The sequence below is a fragment of the Pseudopodoces humilis genome, chromosome 1 (assembly GCF_049639895.1).
Source record: "Pseudopodoces humilis isolate 2021_Gansu_Grassland_sample_001 chromosome 1, ASM4963989v1, whole genome shotgun sequence".
NCBI classification, from domain to species: domain Eukaryota; kingdom Metazoa; phylum Chordata; class Aves; order Passeriformes; family Paridae; genus Pseudopodoces; species Pseudopodoces humilis.
Window position 1 is genome coordinate 107202414 of NC_142200.1, and position 21185 is coordinate 107223598.

Genomic DNA, 21185 nt, shown 5'->3' on the forward strand with positions numbered 1-21185 from the left:
TGCACTGACAGACTGACAGACATCAACCACAGCACATGTGGAAAAGAATTTAACTTCACACACTGTGGGATCTGCAAGCTCTAAAGGATCTTTTCTAGGGTACCAGCTTTTACTGGGGGTTTGACAAACTGCCAGAGTCACCATCACACCTGTTCTCAAAGAACTGCAGTCAGGAGCGTTGGCAGCTGAGAACAACACCCGTGTAGCTTAAGCTGTGCAGTGCTATGCAAAGAGGGGCACACAAAACGCTGCTGAGTAGAAACCTGGGTAACATCTACCATCCTTGCATGCCACACACGTCCCCTGTGTGATCACAGTGGTTGGTACTGGTTGCTTGAGGTGAACAATATTGTCTGTCTTGATGTTCTAGTGCCAGTCACAAGTATGAGGTGACCCCTTAAGATGAACAACTGAGGTAATCGCCTGGTCCAAAAGATAAATGAGCATTTCTAAATGCAGCTTGAAATAGTGAAACACTTTATATTGCCAAGTAACTCTATTATTTATTTAATTTACACTTTCAAACTATCAAATACTTGAGCTACATCATGTAATGCCAGCAAGGCAAAATAGGATCCAAGATTTCATCCTCACAGGGGTTTAAAAAACAAACCACTACCCCCCCCGCCCCTGAACCAGCTTCCCTCCCTTCCTGAGCCAGCCCAAATTCTGCATATGCTGCAGTTCAGATTGCTAAATGAGTTACACCTGCTCAGCTCATCTGAAGGTGTTCCTGCAGGACTAAAGTGCTGAGCAGGGTACACTACCTGCACATTTCAGAAGGCTGGTCAAAAATGGTTCACTTGGGAGTCTTGATATTTTCACGTCCCACCGTTCTCAGAATTTCAGATGCCAAGGAAGCAATGTCAGCGTGAGAGCTAGGAATTAAAACCAGTAACATTTATTAGATATCCTCAGGAGCAAAAAAATGTTTTGTTCAAATTCCACATTTGCCTTTATCTACACTGGAAAATTCTGAGTAGCCATTAACTGCACTCTCTAAGGGCTTTCTGTTAAGCAGTAACATGTAACCAGTGATTCTGCTCTGTAGCAAATCTTGTGTAGAAATGAATTTCAGCTCAAACTCCTAGTAACTGCTACCTCACTCAATATCCCCTGTAAAAAAAAGCAGGTAGAATTTATCATATACCCCATGACTCCTCACACACACACTTCCAGCTTGACAGAAGGATGTATTTTCACACACACACAAAAAGCACCACTCGGCCCAAGCAGGCACTCCCACTCCAGGGGTTGCTCACCTCCTGCAAGGAGGCTGGGGCCCTTTACTTCCTCACCTAAGGTTTTATTATATATATCTTTTGCCTAAATTTTATTTCTGGAAGCATGTTTTTTTTTTTTCTAGCATTGGAACAGAGGCTGTAACACTACTCTGAATCCACAGAATCAAGTCTTTCTTGTTTTTTTGTGAACTCACATCCCTCATCTATAGCTTAGAAAAGACTAAGCAGATCTATCTGCAACTTCCTTGATTGCTGCCAATGACAATACCTACTGGTACTACACACTTTGGGAATACAGAGCTAACCAGAAAATCCAAATGATCAGTTCAAAATACATAAGCCAATGTCTTAATAAGCAGCAGTTTAAATCAGAAAATTCAGTTATCTGAAGCAAATTCATCTTAGCAACTTCCTTCACTGAAAAATAAATGTCCATGATCCCACATTTTAAAGCATGGATTTGATTCCAGGTACAATTTTACTAAGCAAAATGGGTTGGTCATGTAATGCTTAAATCTGCCTGTTCCAACTAGCTCAGGAAGCATCACTGAGAGAGCCTGGCCATGCATGGCTGCTACATGGTGGCAGGGGAGCACTGGAAAGCAGCTTTCAATCCAGCCAGTGCCCTTCTCTTGGCACGTGACTGCTTGGCTGGAATCCCCCTTCTGACACACAGGAAGAGGGAGAGATTAGAAACCCGTCTGTAAGAAATGAGCAAAGCAAAAACACTCCTCAAGCAATTCAAACCAGTGGTAATATGTGGGTGGCAGGACCTGGGAGTTTAGACTACCCCGAGAATGGCTTAGATCCAGGATATCAGCTGTAGCTGCCTCTAAAACATTTCCAGTTCTGCAGGAGATACAGAGAGGCTCCTTAACCAGGTTCAAAGTGCAGGTGAGGAGACCAAGTTTATCAGGTCACAGGGAATATTTTGGGAAAAATGCCACATAAGGAACTCTGAGGAGAAGGCAGAATATCTCTACCTTCCATAAACAGATGTCCATTCAGCTAAATCTATAAAGCTTCCTAACTTCAGGCTTCCTCTGTCTGCCTGTTGCCAATTTATGCATGTCTGAATCCACTACAGCTCCAAGAACCAGGCTGAATCTCTCTGAGTCTCCTCTGGAGGCAAATGGATAGGGACATATGTTCCCTAAAGAAGGGGAGGAGGGGAAATGAAATCCACGAGTTCTCAGGGGCTCCCTTGTTGCTGTTACAGTGCAGGAGCTCAGCACAGCAGAGGAACCTGGCTCACCTTAATGTATCAGAACAGTCCTCAATGGCATCAGCTGGAAATTGATCTACTGAGCATCTTGTGTTGAATTAGAGTGAGAGCTGTTTATTTGGGCTCTGTAGCATGTGCTTTTCTGCACACAGAAATGTACAGACAGTAACAGACTACTGAGGAAGCCAGAAAAGCAGAACTCAAAGACAATGACTGGGCTGTCTGGTGCATCTAATGCTGAAATGCAACAATCAGAGTGAAAGTTGTTTCTAACAGAGGAAAACCCCCTCTTCCCCCGCTCTCATTTTCAGTGGTGGTGCCCGTGGTCTCCCTTGGGGAGAGCTGACATTTTATTTTAGTGAGACAATTTAATGCGTCATACAAAACCCTGTGAGTCAGCAGCTGAGTGTGCGAGAGGGATGCTGACTGCTCTCAACAGGTTTGGTTAGTCCTCAGTGTGCATCTCCTTATACTTGCCACATCCCAACATTTCCTCTTCATGTCTGCCCACACCCCTCCTTCCTTCCAACACACAGTATACTCTGCCATAACATTGAGTCTTCCCAAAAGCCTGCACCTGGGAGGACAAAGAGCACTGAAAAGATTATCTTAGTGTTTCAAAAACTGACCTCGGAACTACAATTTCTCTATGAATTTTAGTTCAACCAGGAGTGAAATGAAGCCAAACAGCCTGCAGCAGAAGCATAAAATTTGTTTGGAGAGGCAGAGAACAGACATTCATTCATTCACTCATTCATATGTCCAAGGGGGATTAGATAAGGAAAAGTCTATAGGAGATGAGCTAAGCTTTGGCGGCTTTGTTGGGACTAGCACCTCTATTCTTGCAGAGAAGGTCATGCCATTCCCCTAAGTCTCGTGCCTCCTGCAGAAGCCACAGGTATTCTTGAACAAAAGTAGTTCTGTTCTTCAGCAGAACATTTGAAAGGAATCAGCTTGCAAGTGCATCAACCACAGCTACCTTAACACGGGTTAAAAACCCCTCTGCCAAAAACCCCTGATAGAGAGACCAAGGTTTGGAATAAAATAATATTTAAAAAAAAAAAATAAAATAAAAAATCCACAGAATCGACACATGCACAGAGCCAGACTGTGCAGCAGCTGGGGATCAAAGTGTGCCGCAGGCTCTGACAGAGAGGACTTTGGAGGACAGCAGTGCAGGGAGGGGGGCCAGGGACAGAAACCTGAGAAGCTCTTACTACACAGAGTTACAGAAGACCATTGCAGACAAAAGAGAAGGCAAGCGCTCTCAGCCCTGGAAATTCCTGAAAGCCTGAGGGAACTCACCTGGCAGTTTCGGTCAGGCTCTCTAGAGCCTGGATAAGAGCATCACCATCATTCTTCAGGCTCTCTGAGTGCTTCTTGTTTGAAGTTATCTGGAACAAAAAGAAAGAACCTTTATGAAAAGCTTAGCAAAAGATTCTTCTCTGTCATTTTTGTGGGATAAGAAAGAAGGAAACAAGTTACAGCATTTATCACAACTGTAAATGGAATGTGACATTGAAGAGACCCATAAGAAAGTCCCTTTTACTGAATTTTAGGAAGAGACCATCTAAAATGTCTTGGCTTAGCTAACAATATTCACCCACGTTCTGAGTCCCTGTATGTGTGCAAATTCATATATCACAGTCTGCCAATCCTGATTTCATCCTTAGTAGCAATGCAAATACAAGCCCCATTTAATCTGAATCCCAGGGATATCTTGGGGAGACAGTTATTTTCATTTCTCACTCCAGGGAAAAAGTAACCAAGCTTCTACCAGCCTTCACATTAGGACATGTGGGGTTTCTCTAAGAGAAATCAGGTCAAAATCACTGCAAAGTTGGCAACTGCTTATGAAAATTTTTCTTGTCCCTCCTCAGTCATTAGGAGTGTTACCTGCACTGGACTGTCACCTACAGAGCAGGGGGCTGAGTGACCAAAGCTATTTGCCCTTTTGTGTCAAATGAATCCTGATTATAGATGATTTTTCTGCTGGTGTGGTTTATTACATGAATCCACAATGACTGGTTTATTGTTTCTCCAGCTTTAAGTAGCACAACTACACAGCTCCAGAAGGCCACACATTTCCCGATGGTTAAGCAGGTGAACAGGAAGGTCACAACATGAAGCTTCATGCACTGTAGCTTGAACTGACACTGAATACTTGGCAGCTTGCTGAAAAGCTCTTGTATCTCAAAAGAATTACCAAAAAAAACTGGTTTGCATGTCAGTTCCTGCTTGCAAAGGTAAATAAATCTTGGCTGAAGAGAAAGGAAAGGGGAGGACCAGACCAGCTGATTATTTTGATACCGGAGGAGTTAGTGCTTGAAATAAGGACTTCTAATCCCAAAATCTGGCAAGGACTTGTAAGCTTTAGCATGCAGTGGCTAGCTCTATTTACCATTGATCAAGCATCTGGGCAACACGCCTTCATGTCTCCCTCTTAAATCACACAGAAGCTGTATTTACAGCTGCCATCCCACCATAATTTATCAGCAGTGATTCTGCAACAGTGTCACTACATCTATAATTGTAGCATCCTGTAGTTTAGCCCTTAGAGGGAACAGGGACCTGCCTGAAGTAAACCAAAACATATCCTGCATCTTGGAAAAAACCCAGTGACGCCATTACCTAAGCACAAAACATTGGTAAATCCTGATTACAGATGGTTAAACCTTTTTACTCTCTTGAGGTTTATATCTGTCACTTTATATTTCAAAAAGCCAGTCTTCTCTATTTGTTACCTGATAGACACAGAGAATGTTTTGTAATCTGGGTTCTGAATGTAAGAACACCACAAGGTATAATAGGAGCAATACAGGGAGAAAAGTATTTTCACTGCAAGACATTGTTTTCTGTTCCTAAAAAGCGGTCATACGTCTACCAAACATTTCCCTGCAATTCCTGCTTACCAGCCACTGCCACATTCCTTGCACTTTCCACATTCATGCCCCTTATTCAATCTGCACACTTTAAATAGCCAAGAGCTCATAGGGAAGGTTCACTAGGACTGAATCTTGCTCCATAAAACTACCAGGTCCAACAAAGGTTACAGATATTTCTCATTCTACTATATCCTAACTTTTGGGTGCTGACATTTGTACCCTCACAAACCCTCACAAAATAGCCAATGGCATCATACAAAGAACATTAAAAATACACTCAACTATAAAATCTGGTACAAATAAAAAGGTTTAATTCGAAAATGATCTCTTTCAAACAATAACTTAGTCCAACTGAGTCATGGGGTCTGACTATAAGCCTGCCCATGCTGCAGCATGCCTTGAGTCACTATTAAGAACACATTTCTGTGCATACAATGCATTTGAATAGAAAAGATTAAAATGGCTTTATATGCACAGAAATTGGAAAAGACTGAAACAGAAATACCCATGAGATTTTCTCATCACCTCCCTGTTAGACTTCAATGTGCAGAGCAGCTTTCATCCACAAGCAATGGGCTCCCATGGTATCCATCCACAGGGGCTACTCCCAGGGTTACCAAAATGCTTCAATAAGAACCTTTCAGGAGTAAACGTGGTAGCACAAGGAGGGAAAGGATCAACATGAGCTGCCTCCAGTCCATTTAAATTAAGTATTACACAAATTTAGAACACATTTTCTTGAAAGTGCCAACTACCATTTTCATCCAAGCCAAGGGATGTTGGTGAAGAAACAACCTGTCTAGCTGGCAGTGGCACCTATGTCCCCAGAGAACTCGCCCAAACCAAACAGGGTTGCAGAGATTTATGAGGGCAGATGGGGCTTCCATACCAGCTCTTCATCATCAGTGTCCAGAAAAAAGCTTCCTATCCACCAGCAGGCACCCACTCCATGGGCCTAGGAAGGGACCAACTCTATGCTAGCAGGAAAACTACAGGCTGAATACAAGGTGAGCTCCCAGCACCCAGGTGTCAGCTCAGCCACAGCTGCCTATGGTTTTTGTCATCACTTCCATGCTCTGATCACTGGCTCTTATTTGCTCTTTATCTCAGTCTGAGTAAATCTGATTGCTGCCTGAGCAATTTGAAGGTCTCTTGCACACGACAGATTACATCCTGCTTCACAGGAGCTCATGAGAAATATTATCTGAATCATTGTTCACTTTCAAGATGAAACTTTATTCATGTTTCTTATTTAAAAATGGTTCCAGTTTCATCTTCCTTTTGTTCCATAGATTATAATAAATGATGACAGGACATAAAGCCACCATTCAGCAAAATTTGAGAAATTAATGTATTTTTCACTTTGTTATCTTCCTCTTCTACCCACCATTGCTGTGGCTTTTATCCACACCAGCTGTAGTTCTCATTCATTTGGAATTTTAACAACTAGCTTAATGATCTCTTGTAATATTGCTGTTTGTTAGGGCTGGCTGCAACACAGATTCAATTACATAATCAATAGTTATTTCTTTAATTAAAAATTTAATTAAATCTCAGTTTAGTGGTACACTCACTGCAATTTAACAAGAATTTCAAAATTACTTTTCTTTATTAAGCCCACAACCATTCAGCAGCTTTCCTCTCGTCTCCTCAATCCTGTTAAATAAGAATGAGCCATAAGGAATACCATGGTTGATATGTAATGATCAGTATTTCCAAAAATTCAAGAAAACTATTCAGATATTATGGTGCTGCTAAAGATGAGTGCAGGAAAAGTTATAATATAAAACATTTCCACTGGTATATCTACTTTACTAATAAACTAAGGAGTTTTGCATTCTTACTCTAAGAAGGGATTTTTGCAATTCAAATTTCAAGAAAGCGTAGAAACTTAAGGGCAAATTACTTCTGTTAAGGTTTGTTTCATTATGCTGAACTGCTTTCTCTGATTAGTCGTAAGTCACATTTTTAAATTTACAAGGAGAGAAATGACCTAGGCAGTAAACTACTCTCTCAGCATGTTTAAGAGAAAGAAATCCTTCTTTATTGAGGGTTCAAGTGAACCATGATGTCTGTGAAGCAGACTGGGAAATAATGCAAAAATAAGGCACTTTTTATTTGAAGCTATTTCTTGGTTGAAGAAATGTCTTGGGAGCATAGTCAGCTTTAAGTATCATCTTCTCAAATAAACAACTGCTGGTGATGTTCACCATTTGCATTCTCAGCAGATGCTTTTCAATAAGCTACTACCTTGCCTGTATACACAGATACCAGCAAGACACTTCAAAATGTACCTCTTTCTCACAAACTGTTTCTTTCTCTTTCCCAAACACACATATTTTAACCTCATAAAGCAATGCTTCCTTACATTTTCATCAAAATTTAATATAATTAAGCTAATTATAGATATTCAGTTCTTGCCCAGCTTTACTGGCACAGGCTGAGCAGCCACATGGTAAGGCAGAAGCTGCTGTGGGTTGATTTATCAGAACTACCAGATACTCACAAGTCCAATGTCAGCATCACCTGAATATTGACATGTGCTATGAATAAAGTATCACTTACCACTTGTTGGAAGTTTTTCTGGGAATAGAACTTGTACCTTCAGCTAATTCTGCAGTAAAAACAATCAGCAGTACATTTTTCCTATGGACTAACTGAAATCCTATGTAGGACATGAAATATAATACTAATAATTAAGTTTCCAGACTAAAAAACATTAAATAATTGAGAATACTCCTATTGCTCTCTAGATGCTCTTTCAAATAATGTCTTCATAGTACGTGCTGTTCCTGAAATTTTAAATATGCATCTCAGACTTCTCATTCCTACTTCCATCTTTGACTGTCTGAAGGCACTGTCAGTAGGACACAGAGCCTTTCATCCCCAACCAAAGCTACTGTTTCAAATGTCATCCAGGCTGGTGGTGACTGAAAGTTGATGGCTATTCACAGCTGCTTAGTGTGACCTTATTCCCATTTTTTAAGGAACAAATGTCAAGAAATATAGCGGTGTTAAAAACATTGCTATAGCTGATGTGACAGCCTGGCAAATAAGTCAATGGGATAGTAACTTCAGAAATGAGGCACAATGTCTGGGCTGGAGGGGAAAACCTTCTAGTGTTGTGACCCATCTTATGCCTATCCCAGGGCATTTAATGGTTCTTTTCCTCCCAGGCTGTCAATGCTGAACTCCTCACAAGCACTGCAGTAATCAAATAAATCATGTCACTTGGTTTGTCATTCGCAACTCACGATGACATGGCCAGAAATATGCAGCCATTCCTTCTGAACGGAGGAGCACAATAACCAAGCAAATACTGCAACCAGGAACTCATGCAGGTGAACTAAAACCAGCAGATCCATTGGCTATGGACTTATTAAATATAAGCATTTATTTCATTATAAATTGCTCTCCAAACATATAGACTAAGCTGGCAGTGCCCAGAGGAATTACAATAAATGAACTCATCATTGCCTGTGATGGATCAGGTGGATCTCTCACTTCTGCAGGCCTGCACACCCTTACAAATTTACATAGCCCTGCCTTTGTGTACCAAAGTGCCAGACCCAATAAAACATTTAGACTCTATAAAGTAGAGGCTGTGATGATGATATTTAATTATCATCCCCCAAAGAGGAGTTCCAAGCAGGGACCAAGACACCTGCACAGTGCATGGGGAGTGCTGTTGCTAAAGGGCATGGAAACCTGTTGAGAATGAAGTGACCCAAATTTACTCTCCTCTCTGGAGCTGGGGTTGCTAACACAGCCAGTGAAAGCTCACAGTCCAGACAGCACAGACCACAGTGCTTTTTCTCAGTGCTCCCACAGCAGGCTATGGGCTCCCAGGCTCTCTGTAGTCTTCTCCCCTTTTCTGGGCAAGTGAGGGTCATGTTTTGGTGCTACAGCAGGGTTTCCACTGGATGGGGAGAGGCAGGGAGGTTTGGATGGTTCCCACACAGGGTGTGAATAACACAAGGACTTGGCAGGGAGGCAATTGGCAGCATGGCTCTTCAGGTTGGAGAAGTTAAACATGAACTCCCATTAACCAGGGAAGCACTCTAGCTATTAGGGCAATTTTACATCTGTGGCAGCAATTTTCTAAAATACAAAAGTCAAACAACTAAAACCAGCAACAAAATTCCCAGATATACACAGTGCTCTTTTGTGAGGCATTTATTCTGACATTAGTTACACATGCTCTCAGCAGGTCTGTGGGATAGGACCCTCTTAAGCACTATGGTGCAGCCAATTTACAGGTTGTTTAATGAGAATTAATGGTAACTCTTGCCAGGCTGTGCTGGAACATCCAAGGGCAGTGTGCTTACAGGGCCATCATACTCTCACTAGGATAGCCACAAGTTATTTTTGCTCTTCATAGTGTAGGAGACCTAATTCTAAAAGGGTAAAAATCTTCATGGCATTGCTTCCTTGCTACTCTTCTCTCTATACATGGTTACAGCTGGAGAGAGGCATAGAATGTGTGTGTGGGAAGAACAAATCAAGTTGGACAAGTTATATTTATGTTACTAATTGCCAAGTCATTTGAACAGGCCTGAGCAATGCTGCTGGACCATAAAAACAAGAAATGAAACTTACAAAAGCATGAGTGTTCCAGGTGTGCTTTGGCAAGCATATTGCAGTCAGGGATTGCAGACACACAATTACAAAGACTTTGTGGCCTTCAGATCCTGCAAATACATGTGAAAACAAGCAGGTATCTGTGACCAAAAAAACCTAACCCCACACTACATCAGACAGCTTAGCTCTGATTTTAGAGTTCAAGAATCTTTTCTGTTTATGGATAAAATTCTTGTTCCACTGAAGTCAACAAACACCTTTTGATTTTGATAAGGCCAAGATTTCATTCGAAGTGTTTTGTTTTCTTCTAATTCGTGTGTGTGTGTGTAGGTTTATTCTAAGTTCAAAGCCATTCCTACGGGTAACTTGGAATCATCCCAGTTTCCCAGCAGTCTGAGCACCACACTGGCTCGAGGACTATTCACAGACAGTCAAGGCATGTCTCCTGCATGACAGATAATTGTTAATTGATTTTGGATGTTTCTTGACACCTATTCACTTTGAGACTATTCTCTGCCCTTCAGCAGGGAAGGCATTTTGCTCACAGAGGCATTGTCTGTGATTGTTGTAAAATTGTAAAGTTACCAACTCTAAGGGGCATTGCCTGAACATAAGAGAAGATTTGTAAAACTGCAGGGTAATTATTGAACAGAAGGTACTCTCTGTCTTGTTTGATTTTTAAAGTTTGGTTTTATCGCAAGTGGTGTCCTGAACTCACTTTCAGAAATGTCTCCATAATCCAGAAAATATCCATTATTGCATTATATCCACCCTCTTTAATAAGTGAGTTTAAAATATTTGACTTAACAGAACTGGATAGGGCAGCCTCTTTACATCCATAAACAACCAGCTGAGCACAACAGCTTTATTAGCAAAAGTAAACTGCAATTCTATGTGGCAAAACATGGCTCAAAGGTGCTATAGGAGACTTCCACACAGGGCTGCAGTGTTGACAAGTTATGCATGCTCAGAAGCCAGCCAAACATCTATATGACATTGGAAATAAGCACTTGCCAGCCCGTTGCTGGTGATCTCATCTGCAAACAGAGGTTCATCTGTCACCTGCATGCCAATGACTCCCTGGGTTACTACTTCAGACCAGTTTCGCTCTGTCCAAGCAATGATCCCAGCTGGCCTCAAATATCAGCTTTAGCCGAACTGAGCCACATCCTGAACTTACACAAAACTTGCAAGCCCTTGATCCCCCTTCCTGCAGCTTCCAAGCAGCTGCCTGTCCTCACCCTGCAGGAACTGGTGAGACCACAACCTCCCAGGTACACCTCACCCTGGTAGTCTCCTGTAATGTCCTCCTTAAAAAGAAACAGGGAAATCCACTGGAAGAATTTTTTATTACCACAGTTCAGATCCTACATTTATGTTCCTTTAGGAGTTGTTACAGAGGCTCCCGGTTGTCGTGGAGCAAAGCAAACTAAAAATAGTTATGAACAAACACTAAAACAACACACAAATCCACTGCACATCTAGATTTCCCCTAAAGTTCATCATTCTCTGAATCTCTCATGTTCAAATATCCTTCATAGTCTTTCTCTAATCAGATTTTCTCCTAAAATATCTTCTGACAAGTAACTCCCAGTACTTCTTAAATGTTGATTCCCGTAACTCTTTTTGCAGTGACACTGTCTTTTATGGCCTAATAATTCAATCTGTGAATAAGATCCCTAAATTTCAACATCTGTCAACCCTTATGTTTCCCTGTAAAATCACAAAAACAGTCTAACTGCAAAGATTTCTTTGGAGTTATATCAAACTTTCATTGACATGCTCCATAGGTTAGAGATGACCTTCTTTACTTTCACGTACAATCTTTTCATGTTCATCTAGTACAGCTAAATCAAGATCTTTCACTCACACATTCATGTTCATGCAAACCTTCACTTTTGCTTGAGTGAACAGCCTTATCTCAAACTATGACTAGTTTTCCATCTTATTTTCTCTCCCCTGTCCAGCTGGGGAGTGATAAAGCAGCATGGTGGGCACATGGCATCCAACCAAAGTCAGCCCACTACATATGATTTGACAATTCAAATAATTTTAAGCATTTACACACTTGTAAGGGTAAGAATCATTAGCACAAATAACTCATCTTCTCACTCTTAGGGGAGCCAGTGACACCCAGAAGATATTGGAAAGTGCTCACCTTTAAATGGCAATTGCCATGCAGGAGAAGTATGCAAGCAGCCAAGCAATTACCAATTTAATAAATGCTGTTATGTCTAAGGGCACAAACCCTTGAACAGCCATGCAGTGATGCTCAGGTGAAATGGACAAACCCCTAGGAATAGCCAAAAAGTCTCAGTTAACTGAGGAATTTTAAGTTTAATGCATACAGCCTCCAAAAAATGGCTACATATTTTGTAGCCTACAGCCTGACATTGTTCTTTGTCCCGCTTTAAAATGCTCCACATAAAGATAAGAGACTTCTATGCCTTGATGAAGGCAGAGTGGTGTGAACAGTGCTGTCCAAGTTGTCTGTGCAATTAAAGTCTGATCTAGTATGCAAAATCCCTAGCTTTCCCTGAGCAGAACCTCTGTATAGCATTGATCAACTTCCATGGACAATGAAACTAAATTAGATGGCTCATGCTCGTGCTTATCATAATCTGGACTTGAACACAAGACTCCAATAATTTCATATCTCTACAACTTGGCTTGATGAGTTAGATTTACTATTCCATGAAAAGCAGAAATATGATGAGTTAAATTAAGAATTAACAGAGATGATGAAAAATCCATTTGTAAAGAATAAAAAGAGTAGCAAAATCTTGTCAGAAAAATAATTCTGAACTATGATTTTGAACTAAATATAAAAGCATCAAACATTACTTCCTTTGTAGCCCCTACAGACTTGATTTCCAGGGGCACATAAAACTCAGACAACTTGAGGTTTTCCTCAAGTACCAAACACGATTAGTCTTGCATATACAGGAGAAAAACAAAACCACCCCTCCTCCTGCCAAAATCCAGAAAAATGCTCTGAAGATTTTTGTTATTGGGGGAAAAAAGAATTAGTGTATTTATGCTTCATGTAAAATGAAACTAGGAATGTAAATGACTGAACAGGGATACAAGTCCATAAAACACCAATTTCTGAGGAAAATTATGCTTTATATAATGGTTCAATTTCCATAAAATTATAAAAACTGTCATAAAAACAAATGCACTTCTGAAATCGATGCTTGCTTATTGTCATGTGACAGATGGCTCTGGCTGTCTGGCAGAGAGCAAACAGCTACCTCATTGGTTCTCACTGACCTTGGAGAGAATCATTTTAGTCTGTTTTTCATTTAACAAGTTCAGTTGTATTTATGTATCTTTACAGAAGCAAGTCAGTGATCCGTGTGTAATTACACAGAGGAGGTCAAAAGGAAGTAATAGTGATGAGCCCAACAGATGACACAGCTTGGCAATCTCAACAGTATTGCACGATGTGAAATTACAGTGTGCTGAAACACCAAATGAGTCCAGCAATACTTCTGTGCCCACAGAAACAATGAATTAGGACTCCATAACGAAAACAACAGTGGTAGTCATTGGGAATTACACTGGCCTTGAATAATGAGTTGAATAAACAGGTTGCAGGTTTCAGAACTGCCAGTTTCACTACACAACCCAAAGCCAAACAGCTGTGTGAAAACAGCCTATTTCTCACTGCTGCCCATGGCAGTATTGCTTTTTAGACATCTCCTATACCTATTCATAACCATACTGGCCTCCCAGTACCCAAATAGCAGCACAGTGATAATCTCTGGGGGGCTATCTCAGAAAGCAAATATGTTCCAAACAAATGGATAAGTACCTTCCCCCAGGAACTTGAGTCTGCAATATGCCAGCCACTGGGATAAAGACTTCTCATTCTTGGTGCTCTCCAAAATTAGGAACAGATCCTATTTTTGATTTTCCTATCCCTATCGGTGTCATTAAAGAGCACCTGTTGCAGATTGACCGAAAAATGTCAGTTGTGAAAACAACCATCAACCAAAATGCCAGTCCAAATGTGCACTTAACACAGACACACATATACTTACAGACTTACACTACTTATTCCAAATAAACATAACAATACTTAACATGGAATGAATGGTTCAGTAGGCCAAGTTGTGAGTAAGCATTCACGGCTACTTCAGAGGTCATCCTCCCTCACTGCACCTCACACTGCAGATAACCACAAGTTGTCAATACATTCCGGTTTTGGGTTCTGTCAACACTTGCCTGTTCATTAAGTTGTGTTTGGACTGCACACACTTCTTCATTTATGAGCTCTGCTGTTTTAGTGACATCAAGAAACAACTGATTTGATGAGTTCACATCAATTTTCTTCTCTGCCTCAACTCACACTTGGCTGACTGTCACTTTCATCAAGGACTGGCAGGGAAAGGTTCCTGGGTGATCTTTCTTAAGCTTTTCTCAGTTTGCTGAGTTTTAGCTCCTGTGCATAAGAGAAATTCTTGAAGATACCTCCAACATAATACCATCCTATTTTCCTTTATAATTAGGTTTCAAAATACAGATGAATATAAACACTGTGGAGTTTCTTTGCTGCAACTGCAAAAACAAATGGGCTTTAAGACAAGGTTAAATGATTTCCAGCACAAACTTGCAAGGAGAAGATAAATCACCCTTTTCTTTCAACAGAATGCTGTGCAGTCACCTTCATCTTTTCTTATCAGCTGCCATTTCCACAAATGCATGAAGTGCTCTTATTATGTTAGGATCCCAATCTTTAACCTGGCAGTCTTCTATCAACAATAGAAGAAAAAAGATACAAAGGCCGTGAGTCCAACATGATGTCTCTAACTAGTGCCATGACTGGCAACATAATGCTTTACTCTTAATTACAGAGGTCAGGGAAGACCAACACTCATTTAAGGATAAAACTCAAGCAGGTGGTAACTCATCCCTGGCAGTGTAAGAAAAAGGGTGATGCATGACAATTCTGCATAACACTTGACGGAAGATGGAATGAGGGGAGTAAGACTGGCTGTCTGTGCAGGCTGCAGCCATGGCAAGGACAATTTTGTCCCAATGCAAATGCCCAGTTGTGATTGCCAAAGTGGGACAAGGCAAGGAGGAATATACCAGTGTCAAGAAATGAGTGTAGAAATTATAAAATATCTGTTTAAATTGTTCATGTTCTCCACACAGAAAGCTCTGTCTGGCACTGTTACCACAGATACTCCAGTTTATCTCCTCCATTGTGTAGTTAAACAAATTTAAGCTAAATTAAAATAATGCAATTAAGTAAAGAGTCAAGAAATCACAAGCACTTCAGCAAAAGCAGTTCAAGAGATTGCCAACTTAGCTAGAATGTGAAACCTATGTATATGTGCTTTCACTACATGGTAGTGTTAAGTGGGCTGGCTTGAACCTCTGTTGGTGATTTACAGTGATCTGTTTCAGTCTGTGCTGTAAGAGATGGCAGGAGCCCATACTGGTGGTTCTGTTATCTCGGCAAAGGTTGCATTCATTTCCAACTGAGCAAGCAAAAACTTCTTCAACTCCTTTGCCTTGGTGGCACCATGATGGATTATTTTTTAATGCATCCTTATTTTTATAAAACATATTTTAATTTAGATTAGTTATGTCATCAGTTATGTTGTCCAAAGGGGTTTTATTTGGTTTAATTGTTGAAGTAAAAAAAAATAAAATAATAGAAAAACCCCATTTTCCTACTGTCTGTTCCATTTATTATTTTATTTTTTTTTTGCCAGTGGTTCCTGTCCCAAAAGCAGGAGGGGGAGAATAAGATCCCTGTTTTAATCTCACTTGCTCTGGTTCCAAATTTAGATGGAACAGCCAATGAAGGTGTGACTGCACAAATGCTGGCCTGAGATGGGTTTCCAGGTCTGTGGAGTAGGGACAGCAGAGAGGCAGGACAGTGAAGCCAAGGCAGTGGCGGACCACACAGGGCAAACTCCACCGCTGCCACCATCTCAGAGCCTTAAGCATGACCTCACAGACTTTGTCTTTAAATGGTAAAGAGGTAGAAAGATGAGAAGAAAACTTTCAGCAAAGTACACAGCAAAGGCAGAGTCAGTCCTGTAAACACAAAATCTCTGAATTTCCAAAGAAAACCCTTATACTATTGGAAGTAATTTAATTTGGATTGGAGGGCATTCTCTGGAAGACAAACTGACCATTTCTCTTTGTAACTCTCTAATGCAGCAGATTGACCTTTGCATTCTCATTTTGATGCTTATCTTGAACAAACAGCCTAGAAGTCAATGTCTACTGAGAAAAAATTAGGGAAGTGACTTTTCTCTAAAAATGCAGAGCAAGTCCTAGGGAAAAAAATTAATAAATATGAGGCCAGTAGCTGTGGCTGAATGTTAACCAGCTTTGTGATGCTGTGTTTATTTTGCCATGAAATGCTTGCTGAGACAAGTTAAACTTCAATCTTGAATTACATGATTAAGTCTTTCAGGGAGAAAGCTTTTGTTATCTCAAAATATGTTTCAGTACAAGCAGAGGAGCAAACATTTTCTTATTTTATATATTTTTGCTTTTATCTCATAGGTGAACATAGTACTCAAGGAATGGATAGCACTACCAATTCTCACAAACTTTGCCCATGCAGCTCAGGCAGTGAACCTCACACCTGGCTTACAGCACTGTCACTTCTGTAGTCTTGGCTTCAGCTGAAGAGACAAGCCTATCAAACTGTGTAAAAATCAGCTACCCACAACCCAGCTTTCAGCCAAAATCTAATCAGGCTGTGAACTGGGTATTTTTCCTTTTCATTCTGACTTTGACTATGGAAAAAGAAAAAAATCATAAAGCACTATTATCGCATGAATGTATTCATACTAAATATGCACAGGTTACAAATAAAGCATTCTTAACTTCATAAAGCCATTTGTTTTCTTTCAGAGGTTTCAAGTGAAAATTCCTCAGACATTTTTGCTGATGTGCAGCTAATTACACCAGTGTTTTGCATTCACCCTTGCACAATTACCATTAACAAGGTGTGCCTTAAAATTAGATGTTGCAGCCCTTACACTTAACCTGATTAGGTCAATAATTTAAATATTAACAGTTACAGAAATGCAGGCAGAGATGCTTGTTAAACAAGAAGTCATTACATACTCTTATACCGTATTCTTTTAAAAACACAGTGGTTTCAGATGCAGAATAAGCACCTGGATGCCTGCCACAAGATCCTGCCTTTTGCTCCTATGCCCACCAATTTTACAACTTTGTCCTCCAGGACAAGGTAACTGAGTCACAGTGCAAACTTAATCACGTCACAACACCAAGCTGATGTGATGATCTCATTACTGTTCTGGGAAGAGGAATAAAGTCAATTCCTGTTGACACCAGCAAATCCAGCTTTCAGCAAAGACCCACGAAGACCCTGACCACATAACAGAGAGAACAAGTAACATGAGTGTCACTCAACTAAGGAAATTATTATCATAAACGAGTGACAATAAGATTTTAAAGGAAGTCTCAGTGTTTTGTCAGAGGATTTTTGAATTTTAAAGGAGATTTTGAAGGACAGTTGCTTCAACCAAGTCTATGATCCTTTTTTGGTAAGTTTAAGGTACCTGAAAATTACCTTTGTATCAGAATAAAAATAATTTTGTACATTAAAGAATAGATTTATTGCACTATTTCAAGCATTCAAGCCAATCTAAATTGTCTAAGAGGTTCATTTTGAAGCTCTTTACTCTTTTTTTAATACTATATTTGGATTATTCCCTAGCATAGTGACATGTAGAAACAAAATCTAATATGATTAAATCTGACTTAAAAAGAATACCTGTCTGATCAAAGCCCCTAGCTCACCTGTGTTGCTTTTTTTGGTTTGGGGTGTTCTGGGATTTTTTTTTGGTAAAACTAACTAGCAGGAAGTCTTATCTTCTGAGAGTTGCACTTAAAACTGATTGCTTATAAAGATTTAAAGAATGATTTGGATTATCATTCTAAAACAGCACCCAGGGGAACTGGGTGGATCAAGGGATTGCTAATGAGATGTTGAGTCTTTCACATCTAAACTGCTGATTTAAATTCAACCCAACACAAAGTTCCCCCAACTGGTGGATGTCTGATGATCTGTAAAAAATGAGATGATGTTCTCACTCTATTCTTAGAAAATACATGTGGAACTGCCAGGAAAACCATCACTCTTTGCAGTGAAACCAAGAAGTGAATTGACAATGAAACACTTTAAATTAATTTTTATCCCTCAATACAGTAATATAAAACAAGGCTTTGGCTTTCTGGATCAGGTACTTTCCCCAACCTACCCAAATTAAGTTTAAACCTCTAAGACTACTACAGTAAAATCAAATAAAACATTTCAGTAAGGTAAAAAAAATATTATTTAAGTTCCAGAGTAGCTATATTGGGCTTTAATGACTTATAATTTACAGAAAGGGCAGTGGTAGATGTTAATGAGTGACTCAGATGACTTTCTACAATGCTATTCTGCAGGAGCAGTCATAATCAGAAGTCAGTTGCTCAGAACATAGCACTCTCTAGTCCTCCCTCTCATTTAATAAAAGCCAATTAATCATTTCCAATCATTTATGTATTCAGTGAATTTAGAATCTAGTTTCACTCATAAACTACAGTAAATCTATCATTTTAATTAACTAACTAGTCATAGCTGTTTTACAGACATTTTGTTTGTGTGAACATACTTTAGCTTATGAACTATTTGCAACTCTTATTACTGTGATTCTTGATTTACTAATGGGATTTGTGACAGATCAGCTGTATGACATATTACCTTTTCTCTGTGCTGACTTCGGGGTCAGACTGAGAGTCCACCTCCTAGGCCTCAAGTTCTTTGCTCTTGGTACATGACAGGACTACCAATCTCAGATGGCTACTGTGCAAACCAAGCCCACAGCCTGAGCAAACAGATGGACTGATCTTACCTGCATATGAATCAGTGGGTTGGGCACACATTAATTGATACAACATGACCAGAACCTGTTCCACTCATACAGCCTTCTCCCCTCTTTCCTTCCTCTCCAAAAGTGCTCTTTTCCCCCCATAATCCAAGGTGCTTCTCCCTGCAAGAACTTCCCTCACCACACACATGCACAAGGGGAACACACCAGTTATCAGAGAAAGACCCAGCCATGTGCTGGTGGTATTACATGGAATGGGAAAGACTACATAAGTTCTTTGCTGTGTTTTTCAAATGATCCCTCTACAAAGTTCATGTCTTACCAGGGAAAACAGCTTCTTCCTGTGCTAGGTCCCAGGACAAATCTAGGGAGCGTCCCTTGGACCAGGAAGAGGGAATGTGGTCTTTTTAAATAATGGAAGTTGCTGACTATCCATAGATGGTTCCTTCCACAGTGTCATCAAAAAGCTCCAGTAGGTTCTCAGATGCTGCTTACAGCAGGTCTTACAGCTGGCTAAAGCCACCAAATACAAGAAACACTCCTCAGCAGGGATAAAGAGGGACATCTTGAGAGAAGATACCATTTCCTCTTCTGCTAATCCTTTCCTACTTTCTTCCCCTTGTGCTCTGCCTTATGTATCCTGATCATTCCACACCCAGTTTTCCCTGCCATCCCTCCATAGACACCCATGAGCAGGTGCTGGAAATTTGTCCTACGGGACAAAATCAGCAAACTTAATACATGGCAGGGGTAGGTTCCTTCACATCATCAGAGGAGGTCACTGCTGCACTCATCACCTATGTGCAGAGATAGTAATATATGAAGGTAACAACCACCAGCATCAGCACTCTTGAGTCCTTGAGAAGGCCCTGGTTATGGTCCTCTGGAACAATGTTGGTGAGAAGGAAGAGACCACCTTAGAAGGTGCCAGAAAAAAAAAATCCATTCTAAAGATACAAGTACTTGGCTATAATCTTTCCATAAAATCAAGGTCTTGGGTCTGATTTATGTCATCTGAGGAAGGAAAGATTCCCTTCCTTCCAATTAGGTCTTCACCTAGATACTGAAACATCAGCATTCAGTGTTATCTTCCCTGCCTAATCCTCCTCTTGCAGCTCCAGCTCTTCTGAGTCTCCATTTGTGGTCAATCCCACAAAGCTTGGCAAGAGCCAGAATGAACTTGATCCAGAGAGAAAAGGTGTACATAGAGAGCCCTTTGTTCTTGCATTTCCTGTGAGTCTGTCAGAAGAATGTAATTCTCTGCCAGAAAGCTGCTAACAAGCTTCCTGGTACCCTTTTTCAAGGACTAGATGTACGCACGTGTTTCAATCTCATCCCAAAGAAGTTGGATGTGTGATCAACGTACCTCTGCCCAGTGGTGTTTCTGGACCCAGACTTTACACTGTCCTATCACTCAAGGATGGATAAGGCAAGTGCCTTTAGGCTCCTGGATGACAACTTTAGGTACTTGGATAACAACTTGCCAGAGCCCCCCACCAACTGGCTCTCTTCCTGCTGCTGCAGCACAAGGAATGGCACACATCTTCTCTACATCCCAGCACCTGCACTATGAAGAAAACATCTTCCTATCAAGCCCAAACTTCCAAAAAGCCTCTACAAAGCCTATCTCATCTGACTGGCTATTTTAATAATGACTAAAGGCTGACTGTAGCCAAAATTAGGCTTGTGCCCATTGCACCAGTTAGCAGCCCACAAAAGGGCCAGACCAGCCACAGGGGAGCTTCTTACTCATTTCTGGCTTCATGGACATTTTTCTTGAATCAATCTTCAGCAAGCCTCAAGGCCTGTATAAGAGTTAGGAGGATTTTTCTCTATATATATTACCCAGTATTTATCATTACCGAATGTTACTGCAATTCTGTCACCCATTCAATCAATATTTTGATTTGTCTGCAACTCTTCAGCATCAGCCTTAGTTTTGAATAATTCTGTATCATAAAAAAATCTTTGTCATATCATTCTACACCTCTTTTTTCAGGTAATTTATGAATGTATTGCAGAGCAAAGATCCTGGCAGGCTTATGGAAATAACCTCCATTTATGGTGCAATACCAGCCATTTCTTATTTTCTACCATTTAAGCCGCTATTAATCTGTGAGAAAAACTTCTCAGTCTCATGGCTTCTCAGAGCTGCTTTTGAAAGTTCTATTGTGAAGCCTTAAGAAACGCCTTTTTCAAACTCCCAGTCCACTATATCAAACAGGTTACAATTCTTCATACACTATTGACTCACTTGGAGGAACTGGATAAATATGACTTCTCTCCACAGACATTATATTGAATCTTAAGTAATTGGCTGTATTTATCTTTCTGTTTACTCATCCCTTCCCAATTATCATGCCTAATAGTT

The 21185-nt window shown here is 40.5% G+C and overlaps 1 protein-coding gene across 4 annotated transcripts in view; it reads right to left on the reverse strand.

Moving 5' to 3' along the window:
- Nucleotides 1–658: 658 nt before the first annotated feature.
- Nucleotides 659–21185, reverse strand: part of ULK4 (unc-51 like kinase 4) — a 214672-nt gene continuing 194145 nt past the window's right edge. For all 4 annotated transcript variants that reach the window (XM_088055074.1, XM_088055085.1, XM_088055082.1 and 1 more), the window contains 2 exons: nucleotides 3775–3863; nucleotides 659–878 (listed from right to left, as the gene is read on the reverse strand). In XM_088055074.1, the coding sequence (XP_087911200.1) occupies nucleotides 800–878; nucleotides 3775–3863 (168 nt within the window). In that variant the 3' untranslated portion in view covers nucleotides 659–799. The remainder of the gene's footprint in view (nucleotides 879–3774; nucleotides 3864–21185) is intronic.